Raw genomic sequence first — 13197 nt, 5'->3', positions numbered from 1 at the left:
TGCATATAAATATTCCGTTAATTTTGGCGATCACGAAACCTTTTTCTTGAATGGGGTATCTACCCATAACTTGTATTGCAGCCTTCCCAGCTCTATCCGCCACCTGGTTACCGTTGTCGGGAGGGACTAGATACAACTGTGCAGTGTCGCAATAATTAAGGTTTATTTGAGTTACCTCTGTTACTTTAGCGACAAAACAATTAAGTGTCATTTAAAGCGAAATGATTAAAAACCAAAAAGTTCAGCAAAATCTTCAGGCTGACAAAATCGGGAAAAAAAGCTGACAAAATCGGGGGTAGACAAAATCGGGAGCTAACAAAATCTGGAAAGCACTGTATTTCTAGTTCCTCTTAGTAGAGTTTTTATTTGGTTTTTGGACATGGTGATGTCAATTTCTTCGCAATTTATGTGTTGAGAAAATATCAAACAATCAAATCTCACCAATGCCCAAGATCACGCTTGATTTTCGTAGACAAATATCAACAAGCATACAGCTGCGGTTGATTTTGCAAGCTGTGATATCGCAGCTCGGAATATCAAGCTAACAAAACCCATCAGCTGCAAATCTCAACAAACTGTGGTGAGATTGAGTTTAATGATTTTTACTTTACACCCGAACGCAACCGACAACCGAATAACGGCTGGCAGCAGTCACTTCGTGTCTGCCATCGGTGAACAGTGAAAAAAGATAGCAAACTATACATTCTCTTTGTAAAAAAACGATGTGCAATGGAATCAGTTTTTGTGTCTGTCAACTCTCCGCTTGATTTTTGCACGTTGTGAATAGTTTCGCAATATCAAAGGAGCTTTTAAAATCATTATCAAGCATGACATTTTGTTCCAATATCACGCGTGATATTGAGAGCATATCAGGCATAACATTTGATAACGGCACAAAAGCATTTGTAAACAAATATTCTAAGGCCCTTTACACACGAACCAAAGTACGCCCACGCAAACCAACAACATCATCGGATAGGGACAACTATCACCTTTCTGAAAGTGGTATTGGTTTGCGTGGGTGTACTTTGGTTCGCGTGTAAAGGGCCTTAGAAAGTTTGTTTACAAATGCTTTTGTGCCGTTATTAAATGTTATGCCTGATATAAAAGCGAAAAATATAATTTGATTGATGATTTTGCCAATACTGTACAGGTGCATCATTCGATTGATGGGACCATTTTTTGCGTAATTTGTTCTGCATGTGTTTTCATAGAATAATTTTCGAGTTCTAAGAGGTCTAAAGGGTGCATAAAAATTTAGTTGACAGAGTATTGCTGCAGATTTTATGCGATGAGAGATAATGTCATTGATAAAGAAAAGCATTGCAAATGCACGCCGTTCCTTTAGTGTTTGTAGATTGATGAGCATGCAGCGTGCTTCATAGGATGGTAGAGGAAATGCAGTCCAATTTAATCGCCGAAGATCATACATAAGAATTTGCTTTTGGACAGATGTATATGGGCTCCATACTATGTTGCAGTATTCCAGAATAGGTCTTAAATATGTAGTGTACAGTAATTTTATAGTGTATGGGTCCTGAAAAGTGTAACTGAAACTCTTAATGAAGCCCAGCAGGCTATTTGATTTACTTATGATAGTGTCATAATGTTCTATAAATATAAGTTTGGTGTCCAGTATTACGCCTAAGTCCCTTACAATTTAGGCACTGCGTTTCCTAAATGTATGTTTATGCAAGGGGTTAAAAATTTTCAAATAAATGTTATTGCGTTAATTTTTCTTTTTGTTTAGTTGGAGTAGACTTTTGTTATACCAGGTGTAGAATAGATTCATTTCATTCTGGAATATTTCTGCGTCGGAGGCATTTCTTATTGCTATGGAGAGCTTCATGTCGTCTGCACACACAAGTAGGGAAATTTACGTATTCTCAGCAACCTAAGCAGCGGCCTTCTTTCTATAGCCTTTTTTTCTAAGGAACGCACACATATGCAGTATTGGTTTGTTTACAATCTTTTGCTGCCAGCTGCTCTAACAATTTCAGTCGAAAGAATTGTCAAAAACTGTTTTGAAACGATTTTACAAAGCTCCAATCTTCTCTAGTGAGAGCGAGTATTGTCGGCAACATCTTTTTCTTCGGCAACCGTTCCATTTGAACTGCATGTAAATCTGCTGTTCTATTATCGGCAACTCGAAATCAGCTACAATTTGTATTGCGTGTGACTCATTTCATGAAAACCTTGCTGGATTGCTTTTTCTCAGTGGTAAAAATATAGTCAAATTGAAGCTGAAAGCATAAAGAATGGTTTGCATGCATTCAGCGAAGTGTTTTCGTAAGAAAATCCAGTGAAAATAGTGTTTCAATTTGGGTTGCCGAAAATAGTCTGGCATGCCGAAGCCGTCATTTCCCCTACTTTAATGTTCTTAATGTTCTTATGAAGGAAATGTTGTTTACATACAAAATAAAAAGAAGTGGGCCCAAATGAGATCCCTGGGCGACCCCAAAGGTGACTAGAACTGGTTCTGACTGTTTATTTTGAAAGCGTACAATTTGCTTACCGTTTGTTAAGTAGGACTGGAGCCAGTTCAAAAGTCCGGTTTCCATTCCTACTTTCTGCAGCTTGAAGAGTAATAATGGTATGCCGGGGGGAGAGGTAGCTCATCGATTCTTCCGGTTCGCCTCCTAGCATCGTACTATAAGGTACCAGGCGATAACCAGGGTAGTTGATCGATAGCTCGATGACGTCATTTCGTTGACGTCTGCAATGGGAAATTCTCATAGCAGGCGTTGACGATGGGACGTTGTCGAGTTGTTGAATAGCAACTATCGTGGTAACTCACCGATTACCTGTCGATCTGCCAAATTTGGAAAGACGTCTGCATTGAATTGTCTCATATAATAATATTCCGCCCACTATATCACAAGAAATTGCGAGTAGCTGAGTGGAATGGAGATAAGTTAAGCATTGGGTACAGGACCAAGTCTCCCCTGGGTGGTGCCAAAAGATGAGCGCAATAGAATCATCAAGTTGCCATAAGGCACGGAATGAGACTATTGCATGGCTGGGTAGTCAAAGTCTTCTATTCGTTAGTCATTTCAGGTAGATTAGAACAGGTTTAGGTGGGCGTTGGCCAGATTTGGATTTTTCAGATGTAATCCTGGATAGGACCCTGTCATTGAACGTCGCGTGAAAGTGGAACTTAATGAAGGCCTAAGTACTTTTTCGTAGTTTTTAGTTATCGGATTTGAAAGATCGTCGGTTACAGTGGCCTGCTTACTGAGCAGAAAAACGCGGTCCCAGGTCCTTACATATCAAAGAGATTTATGGTAAAATCACTTGTGTATCGTGTATTTTGTGAAACTCGTTGTTGTCGTTGGTTCCGGGTTTGAATGGATACACAAATTTGAACAACGGTATTATGTGATATGAGGGGCTCGGTGGCCTTAGAGCAACCGTTTTTGCTTACTGAGCAGAACATCATGAGTCTAATCTCAGGCCCATCCACATTCAAGATTCGTCAATCGTTTTATTTGTTAATATGACTACATGGTAATAACAGCAACTCGGTGATTAAAAAGGTGCTCGTCTGCCTAGTGGCAAACGTTTTTGCTTACTGAGCAGAAGACCGTGGGTTTAGTCCCAAGCTCCTTCGCGTTATATGATCGTTAGGACATCAATCCAGCTTATCGTTTACCAAAACGAACCCTGCTGCAAACCCAACCCTCTTATCCAACATCCCAGTGATTCCTCGTGGAAGTGCAGAGGTGTTCTCGGCTTCCATCAAAGCGAGTGTCATGTCAACACAATCCTTCCCATTCCTTTCTTGATCTGTGTTCGGGCGCGGCCGGCGCTGGTATTGCCTAATTTAAGATCACCAGTTTTTACACATTGAGGATGATTGCTAGTCCCAAGCATTGTCTATTGGTTTTCTGTGTAATTACAGCTGATCTGGTAGTAACAGAGTAGCAACCGTGGGCGGTCAATCAAGCTCAAGCTCAAGCAAGCTCAAGCTCAAGCTCAAGCTTGAAGAGTAATAATGGTATGTCGATTCTGTCAAATGCTTTACTGAAGTCTGTGTAAAGAGCTTCTACGTGGTAACTTTTATCCATGGCATTCAGTGTAAAAGAGACAAACTCCAGAAGATTAGAGGCAGTGGAGCGGCCATTGAAGAAGCCATGCTGTTGACTTGTAATTTGGTTTTTTACTTGTTGGTAAATTGTGTCGTTTATAATAGATTAAAAAAGTTTTGAAATGCACGAAATGATGGCCATTTCACTGTAATTTCGGATGGATTTCTTGCAAAACAATAAAAACAACCACTTATGTTTCAAATCAGCCAAATTAATAAAATGCTTACATCCCGTTCACATTACAGCCTATACATATACTACCCAGCATAGGTATAGGTATGGTTCAGAAAGTATCGCAACATCCAAAATAATATTGCAGACAGCAAACCTTCCGGTTATAAAAACAAAATTTGAAGAAAAAACGACCGGAATATTATTTCAGGCAGGGTTGCTTCCACTCTTCTTCTTCTTCTTCATCGCATTTCAAGCTTATTGCGTATCGCATATTAGCTTATTGCGTGCTCTCAACTTAGTGTTCTGGGTGCACTCCCACAGTTATTAATTGAGAGCTTTCGATGCCTGTACCATTTTTGCATTAGTATAATTGTGTGGCAAGTACAATCATATTCTATATGCCCACCCTAATAAAAAATAACCATAAACGAACGATAACCCAAATCATTGAACTATTTCACAAATGGTTTGGATGATACCCAGAACACGTCGTTAAGCAAATTAACCATACAATTTTTATTAGGGCAGGGAAGTCGAGATATTTTCCAACCCGAAAAATTCCTAGACCGGACCGGGAATCGAACCCAGCCACCTCCAGCATGGTCTTGCTTTGTAGCCGTGCCTTTACCGACTGAGCTAAGGGAGGACCCACTGCAATGCCAAAAAATAACTTTTTACAGCAAGTGAGTGGAAGTAACCGTGATTTCAGGTAGAATAAGTGAACCACTTTTCGTGCTGGTGGCATAGTTTCAATGCCGTAGAGTATTGTCATAACGATGATATGATGACCTATCTGATGCTGGAAGCAGTACATGAACAGACTTTGCATCCATAATTCAATGATTAAAATCTTTTAAAGTACTGAAAACCAATTTAAAAAATTCATATATTTCAAAACATTTGTCTTGAATATTAGATCGTTTTATGCATTTCTGTTTCAACTCTTGTTTAAATTCAGAAGTAGAATTTTAATATGCGTTAATTTGAGGTTAAAAATTGTAATTTTGATGAAAACAAACGTTTGGTTGATGTTTCCTCTCATAATCGCCTAGCGCACTCTACAGGCGAATGTTTTATAGCTGGATTTGTTGCCTGTATCTCTTTTAATAAAAAAAGATATACTCAAATAAAGTAAAAAATATGAATAAATTCAAATTGATTTTATACGAGTTTAAAAAATAACATACCTCCATTTTATTCATATTATTGAGAATAACATACGCCCTTTCAAATGCTGCAAAAAAACTTTTTTTTTGTTTGCCCCAACCAGAGATATTAACATTTGAAAACTGCATATTTTTAGTATAAAAACTTCAATAACTCTTGATCGGCGAAAGATATTGACAAGCTTTGTGCAGCAAAAAATTGCACCTTCTTAAGATCTAAATGTTATCTGAAGACGCTTTTGCTGAGAAATTCGAAATAAGAAAACTAGAGCAAAAAAACTGTTTTTTTAAGAGCCACCCTAACTCAATTCAAGAAAATAGCTCTAAATCGGCCAATTTAAGAGATACAAAAAAGTTATATTGAACAAAGTTGCTTGAATTAGCTTAGCTATAACTTTGCCGAAGAATGTATACCTTAATTTATTCAAACAAAAAAGTTAGATTTTTGATTTTAATGATAATAGCTACCACCCTAGAATTCATTGTCATAAAAATGAGGGCCTAACTATAAGGAACAACTTTGTAGAAAAGACTTTTAGTCTAAAGTTTCAATTTCAGGCTCAAAACATATCATTCCACCTAAATCTGCATTCTGGACCACTGTGCATTGGTGGTGCATAGAAACAGTCTATTCACAACCACCTTTCCGGTACCGTCGTCAAACCGCACTTTTTTCATCCGTTTTTCAGCCTTTATTGATGTTTTCAATCACTCACGTCAAGCTCTGCCGGAATCTTTGGAGAAACAATAACGCATTTGCGCTGGCATCTTTCTCACGGAAGTGAGTGTATAAACAGACAAGTAGTGAATTGTCAATTCTCTCACTCTCTCGTGCTGTGTCTAACAATCTCTCCAGTGGTGCCAGGAAAAATCTCTGAGGAGGCAAGCAGAGATTCACCCTATAGAATGATGTCTCTCGCACACGGGTGATTATCCCTATTTCAATATATCTCAGATGGCGTAGCGGTTTGTGTTGGGGATCTCACGCAGAAGGACTGGGGTTAATTCTTCAAACAGCGCTGATACTAGAATTCAGAATGCTCTTCAATTATGGTATGGAAACTTTCAAGTTTTTATAACGACTTAAAAATGAGGCTGCTTAGAATTCTATATATCACCTTCAATCAAGCTACTTAAGTCTCAAATAGCCTTTTATCGGAACTTTTGGTTCCTTGGGAATAAAGTAGTCAACCTTAGCAACGAGTGGTAAAACGTCAACACTCGACAGTGATGCCGTTTTATATTATATTGTTTGTGTCCTGCTTGTTAACGTGAACCCTAGCGTGCCGAATAGTGTGACGTGCTGTGATTCGGCACAGAGTGCCGAGTTGATTATCCCTTGGATTTCAATGCTTATTGCAAATATTGTAAAGCAGTAACACAAACTGGCTTTTCCTTAACATGAAAAACTTCATTCCAACAAAAATTAAGACAATTTTAACACCAAAACCCAATAAGCAATAAACCTTCTTTAAAAACTCAGAAAAATTAAATGACATAACAAACACTTTCTCCGGCGTGAGCATGAATCATAAACTTGATCCAATTATAAAACCCACTTAATTTGTAACACGTTTTTATTTTCAATTTGGCAATAAAAACGATTTTATGATCAAACCATCCAGGAAAGCGCTACAAGACATCTTCTACTGCCATAATTTCTCATATAAGTTCAACACCCTGTCCGCATACAATCACGTCACATAACGAACAAACACCAAGATGCGTTTTATTATGGCATAGGATTCGTACGAACGAACAGCTGTTCATTCGGAGAAACAAATCTTCGCTGCAATGCAATTTTAAAGCGATTGTACCCTTTCCTCCCGTGGTGGTAGCATAAGTGTATGGACACGCAATAACATTGAAATCGATAAATTTAACGACGCAACGGAACAGCAGTGTTTACCAACAATGGAAAATGGAAACTGCTGGGGAAAAATCAATTACCCAACATTTATTTGTTTAAATTAGCTTCTTCCAATCAACCAGTATGCTGCCTATAAACGCACATCAGTCCCATATGGAAATTATATAGGCATTGAGAAAATGGCAGTTGAAGCTACGAAGTGCATTTTCCATGTAAATAATCGTAGTTAATTTATTGACAATTATTTCATGTTAAAATCAGTTCCAATAAAACTTGCATGTTGAGTTATATCAGCGAAAAATGTGGCAATTCAAAAAGCATAACTGTAACTTGACTTCTGGACGGTTGAATTTCAGGAAGGGACTGATAAGCGATTACTTTGCTTAATGGGACAAACTGACTTCCAATTGATAGTGGAATGGCGTTAATGCATATAGGACTGATATGCGATTATAGGCAGTATGCACCTTTCCACCTACAGTACCGGCTAAGGCATTTACGTAGTGGGTGGATTGAGTGTGTTGGTGTTCATACTAATGGAAATAGGTTTTCGATTTTATTTCTCTAATTACTTTTACACATCACGTCATGGAACGATCAAGGAGCGTACAAATGAGTCAAAGAAGAGTGAAAAGTAAATGGATTTGTCATTATGGAAAAGTATTGTACTTTTACGAACAGTATACGACATCGCACGCACGAGATTCACATGCAGATGAGAAATAACTTAATTGATTAAAATAGAAACAAACTACAAATCACTATCGCAATTTAAGAGTTATAAGATTGTCTCCATATCTGTCCTTATGATCCTTCATGGGGCGATATATTAAGTACGTCACGCTCTAGTGGTGAAGGGGTATTTAGAAATGGATTAAAAATGGTCGATGTATTGGGAAAACTATGCATCAAATGTGTTCCTGACAATTTATTGATCAAACTAGTAATTGATCGAAATTGATTCTAAATTAGGTCTTGATCATCTTCCCAAAATTTGAATTCATTTGGTTGCAACCTGCAACTGTACTGAATCGAAATGATAACTTTTTGTTCACCGCGTTCTTAAGCTTGCTGAAGACTATAATTTAATTGAACGTCAAGAAAATTAGTAGATACGTAATGTTGAAACTGTTTCTCACACTATGAAGTGAATTAATCCTGCACCGATCAAGCGTTATTCACTCTAAGCACACGCAACGATAGATGATTTCCTAATTAAGTAGGCTGCTGCACGCGTTCAAAAGAAAGCAAAAGTAAATGGCTTTCGTTTTCATTCTGTTCGCTGTCTACTTATGGATGTTGGTCAAGGCACCGCCAACCGAAGCAAAAACAATCGTTGTTCGAACAAAAACCATTCTTTCGCCGCTCAACGGAGTGCATTTCTAATGAACAACTAATTAACACCAAGTCGTTTTTCTTCTCTATTCTCCCACAGCCAATTTCCCATCAGTTGTATCATTTTCACAACCTCAATAGCCGTACTCATTCTCATTCTTACCACGAAGCCATGCGCATCCGTGGCCACTTCAAACGACCACGACCATGACGACAACGACGACCGGTACCTTATTCCGGTGCCGTTAATTAGTCCCAACCGGGCCGACCTACCGCGACCGATCGTGACCCCTCTGGACCCCAGCCAGGTGCAACCGAAGCGCATGAAGCTCAAGGTGTCGTCCAAACGACGCAAACATCAGCACAACAAAGCAGCCAACAGAACCACCTCCTCTTCGACGGCCATTAAAAACTCCCGACCAAAGCACAAACGGAAGCCAACGATGCAAAATGCACTGCAATCAGCCGTGCGGAAGGGACTGGAAGCTATGGTTGAGCTGTACGATAAGCGAGAACCGGACATGATCAGGAGAGGTTGGTTAAGGGGGTCTATTCGGAAGGATCGGTATATGACTGTAACTTTGTCTCATTTTAGGAGCTGTTCTAGACCCGGAAGATCCCGGTGCATTGTTGTCGAAGTTCAGTTCCTCGGATGATTTGCCGGAAAATATAACCCGATCTGCTTATGCTGCACTGGTAGCTGCCAAACAGCTTAAAGACAGGTAAGGCTAGGTTTAGATACACTGTGTTTCCCAGGATTGGCAAAGTTCAAACGGTACCACCTAGATGTTCTGCACAGTACCCACCGGTAGGCTTTAACTCAACAATAATCAACAGCAATCAGCAACGTAACCAGTAATGAAATCGATTCCAGAACATGCAACCAGGGTTACTTCCACTCACTTCGCTATAAAAAATGTTTATGGAATCATTGAAATAATGATATTTTGAACTTGTCATATACAAGTGGAACTTGCCATGCAGCGGCTACACGCCTTGATTTCTTCGATGCGGCTCTACGCCTGTCCCTGCTCTACGGCAGCGGAAAAATCTGTTTCTGCGTAACAGCAGCGGCTTTTGCCTAATTCTGCGGAACAGCAGCGGCTTCTTGCCTTTGAAATATTGGATAGTAAATCTGAGTTCTATATATTTAACAAAATTGATGTTGAATTGAATGCACCGTTGTACTTATTTGATAGTTTTTTTTTTAATCATACCTAACGAATACGGATTGTAGGTTCCACCTACTCGTCGCTAGATGTGGTACTCCAGAACAGGAACCAACTACTTATTTCACTTTCCGGAATCGGATTCACAGAGAAGAAAATAAACACGTCTTACTCTTCCAGATACATAATTTATTCTACTCAGCTTACGTATCTGAAGTCGTAGCCTACTACTAACTTACTGCTATAGATAGCACAGAAGGTATGCATTTGATACATAAAACCTGACAATTTCGCTTTAGTGCGTCACAATCAGCGAATTTATGACTCGTGAGCGATCACTCAGAGTGAGCGCTCACGAATCGTAAAATCACTGATTTTGACGCACTGAAAGAAATAATGACAGGTTTTATACATCAATCACCTCGTTTACAAACTTTTCTTGTAACTTACTAGTGCTAATTACCATTTTCGGTTCTAATCATTTCATAATTCCGCAAAGCAACTTTTTATAGCAAGTGAGTGAAAGCATCCCTGCATGCAACCAAGCACCTCCATCACAGAAATTGCTTTTGTATTGAAGCATTAGGTTGCAATAGCGTGGAAGCAACCCTGATTACCACAATCAGGGTTGATCCACTCACTTGCTATAAAAATGATTTTCTGAATTTTGAAATCTTTAGATGTTATAATGGTATTTTGCCCTTTTTCAGTCAGCGATTTTATGAATCGTGAGCGTTCACTCAAAGTGAGCGCTCGCAAGTCGTTAAATCGCTGATTGTGACTATCTGAAAGCGAATTTGACAGGTTTTATTTGTCAAAAACTTACCTTTCAACCTCTTCTTGTATCTAACAAGGACAAAATATCATTATAACATCTAATGATTTCGAAATTCAGAAAATAATTTTTTTATAGCAAGTGAGTGGAAGTAAGCCTGGTGGTAATGCATATTTTTCATGATAAAATACTTCAGCTTTACAAAATGTGCATTTCTCAATCATTCTAAACAATCAAATACATCTTTAAAAGACATTAAACTTGAAAAGTTGAACCACACTGCATGGTTACTTCCACTCACTTCGCTATAAAAAAATGTTTTTTGGAATTATGGAATCATTGGATGCTATTATGAAAGTTTGTACTTGTCAGAAACAAGAAAAGGTTGGAAGGTATGTATTTGACACATAAAACCTGTCAATTTCACTTTCAGTGCGTCACAATCGGTGAATTTATGACTCCCTCAGAGTGAGCGCTCACGAATCGTAAAATCGGTGATTGTGACGCACTGAAAGCAATAATGACAGCTTCTATGTGTCAAACACCTAGGTTACAACCTTATCTTGTGACTTACAACTACTAACTATCATAATAATATCTAATAATTTCATAATTCCGAAAAACAATTTTTTATAGTAAGTGAGTGGAAGCAAGCCTGCCACACAGTAATAATGGCCGGAATAAAAAAGTACAGTTTAGGGATTTGCGATATATCGAGTTATTCCGTTTATTTCGCTTCTAAACGGAATTCCGTCGAACATTTTGAGTTGAACTTTTCAATGTTAACGAAATGTAACGGAATTCGCGGAATATCGTTTATTTACAATATCCCTATCGAAAAACATTTCTGAAAAAGAAGAAGTTCATAGAAAATGTTGCTTCTCAATCTGATAGAGAAGCGGCGCTGGTGGAGTAGTGGTAAGCATGATTGCCTCTCACCTCAAAAGGCCTTGGTTCAATCCCAGTCGGCGCCGCCGGGAATTTCTGAGGTATACAATCTCTGATCAAGCCTTCCTTCGGAAGGGAAGTAAAGCCGTTGGTCTCTGTTTTATGAATTGATAGATCGATAGGTAGGGTTCAGGTATGGGAGCTGCCTCCCTGGCGTCGGTAGCATTGGTACTCAGTGCGGAAAACAAAATCTGGAAGATAGGGTGGAGAACTACTTCGGCCTAATCGCCCATTTTGGGCCTATCGAGCAGAAAATTTCAAATAAATCCATGATTTCAGAGTTAACAGCTTAATTATACGTTTGGTACGATACTTAAGTTAATAAGCTACAGAACGAAGTCAATTAAAACGCGTGATATAAAGGTTTGCACCCATTATTCTCAAAAACAAAAGAAGCGCTCCGACCGAAGCAATTTTTATCTTCATCGGATAGGCCGAAGTGAATTCATTGGCGTTTCAATGGCGTTTCAATGCGTTAGGCCGAGTTTAGAATCCGTAGGCCGAGTTTGGCGTCAAGAAGCAGTGTTAGACTTTTAACAATATCTCAACGATTGGTTTCTCTTTATCAAATCTTACGGTACATACGGAAAGGTAAATAAATTTGGAAGCCATCAGTAATAATAACATTCCGTTTGGTGCTAAACTACGCTAGATACAGAAGGACTAAGTGCGGGTTGTGCTTAATAGGCCGAAAATGGGGTAGTTTACCCTATATGGCCAACCGAGTGAAATTTTCCAACATATACCTATTGAATAGGACTATAGATTTTTATGGTGGGGTGAACTATGAGGTTATAGAATATGCAACATTATGGAGTCAGGTCAGAGTCGGTTGTATTTTTGAAGCACCTGGAGTCAATTCTTCTGGTAGAAACATCATTAATTCTAACTGTGAGTCCGGACGATACCGGAAATTCCTCTGACTGATTTTCCACGCCAATCGATTTTTACAACCGGCGTGGATTTCGCAATTTTCGCGGATTTATAGCGAATTTGAAAATCGCGAAAACATTAAATGATGTCACGAACATCTCAAAGGAACTTATGTGCTATCACGAAAATTGCAGAATTATTTTTTTATGATAATTGTACGTAGCCCCTCCACTTATCTAAGGGGCTACCCCCTATGACTTCCACATGCCAAATTTGGTTCCATTTGCTTGATTAGTTCTCGAGTTATGCAGAATATTCTATTTCATTTGTAAAGGGAGCCCCCATCATAACCATCATTTCCCTGCCCCAAAATCCCCTGCATACGAATTTTCACGCCGAAAGGTTCAGTAGTTTCCAAGTCTATGAGGGTCAGACATACATTCAGAAATTAATTTATATATATAGATAGATCTTCTTCTTCTTCTTCTTCGCATTTCAAGCTTATTGCATATCGCATATTAGCTTATTGCGTGCTCTCAACTTAGTGTTCTAGATGCACTTCCACAGTTATTAATTGAGAGCTTTCGATGCCTGTACCATTTTTGCATTGGTATAATTATGTGGCAAGTCCAATCATACTTCTATGCCCAGGGAAGTCGAGACATTTTCCAACCCGAAAAATTCCTAGACCGGACCGGGAATCGAACCCAGCCACCTCCAGCATGGTCTTGCTTTGTAGCTGCGCCTTTACCGGCTGAGCTAAGGGAGGCCCCATAGATAGATAGATTATGATATAAAG

General features: G+C 38.9%; 1 protein-coding gene across 2 annotated transcripts in view; it reads left to right on the top strand.

Moving 5' to 3' along the window:
- LOC135717641 (uncharacterized) overlaps positions 1-13197 on the top strand; it is a 162089-nt gene that overhangs the window by 38876 nt on the left and 110016 nt on the right. For both annotated transcript variants that reach the window (XM_065239784.1, XM_065239783.1), the window contains exons 2-3: positions 8734-9167; positions 9229-9355. In XM_065239784.1, the coding sequence (XP_065095856.1) occupies positions 8734-9167; positions 9229-9355 (561 nt within the window). The remainder of the gene's footprint in view (positions 1-8733; positions 9168-9228; positions 9356-13197) is intronic.

This window comes from Ochlerotatus camptorhynchus, unplaced genomic scaffold (genome assembly GCF_037179485.1).
Source record: "Ochlerotatus camptorhynchus isolate MF236.1 unplaced genomic scaffold, CSIRO-AGI_Acam_v1.1 ptg000062l, whole genome shotgun sequence".
Taxonomy (NCBI): Eukaryota; Metazoa; Arthropoda; class Insecta; order Diptera; family Culicidae; genus Ochlerotatus; species Ochlerotatus camptorhynchus.
Note: the sequence above shows the minus strand (reverse complement) of the source record. Positions and strands in the feature narration are given on the sequence as shown.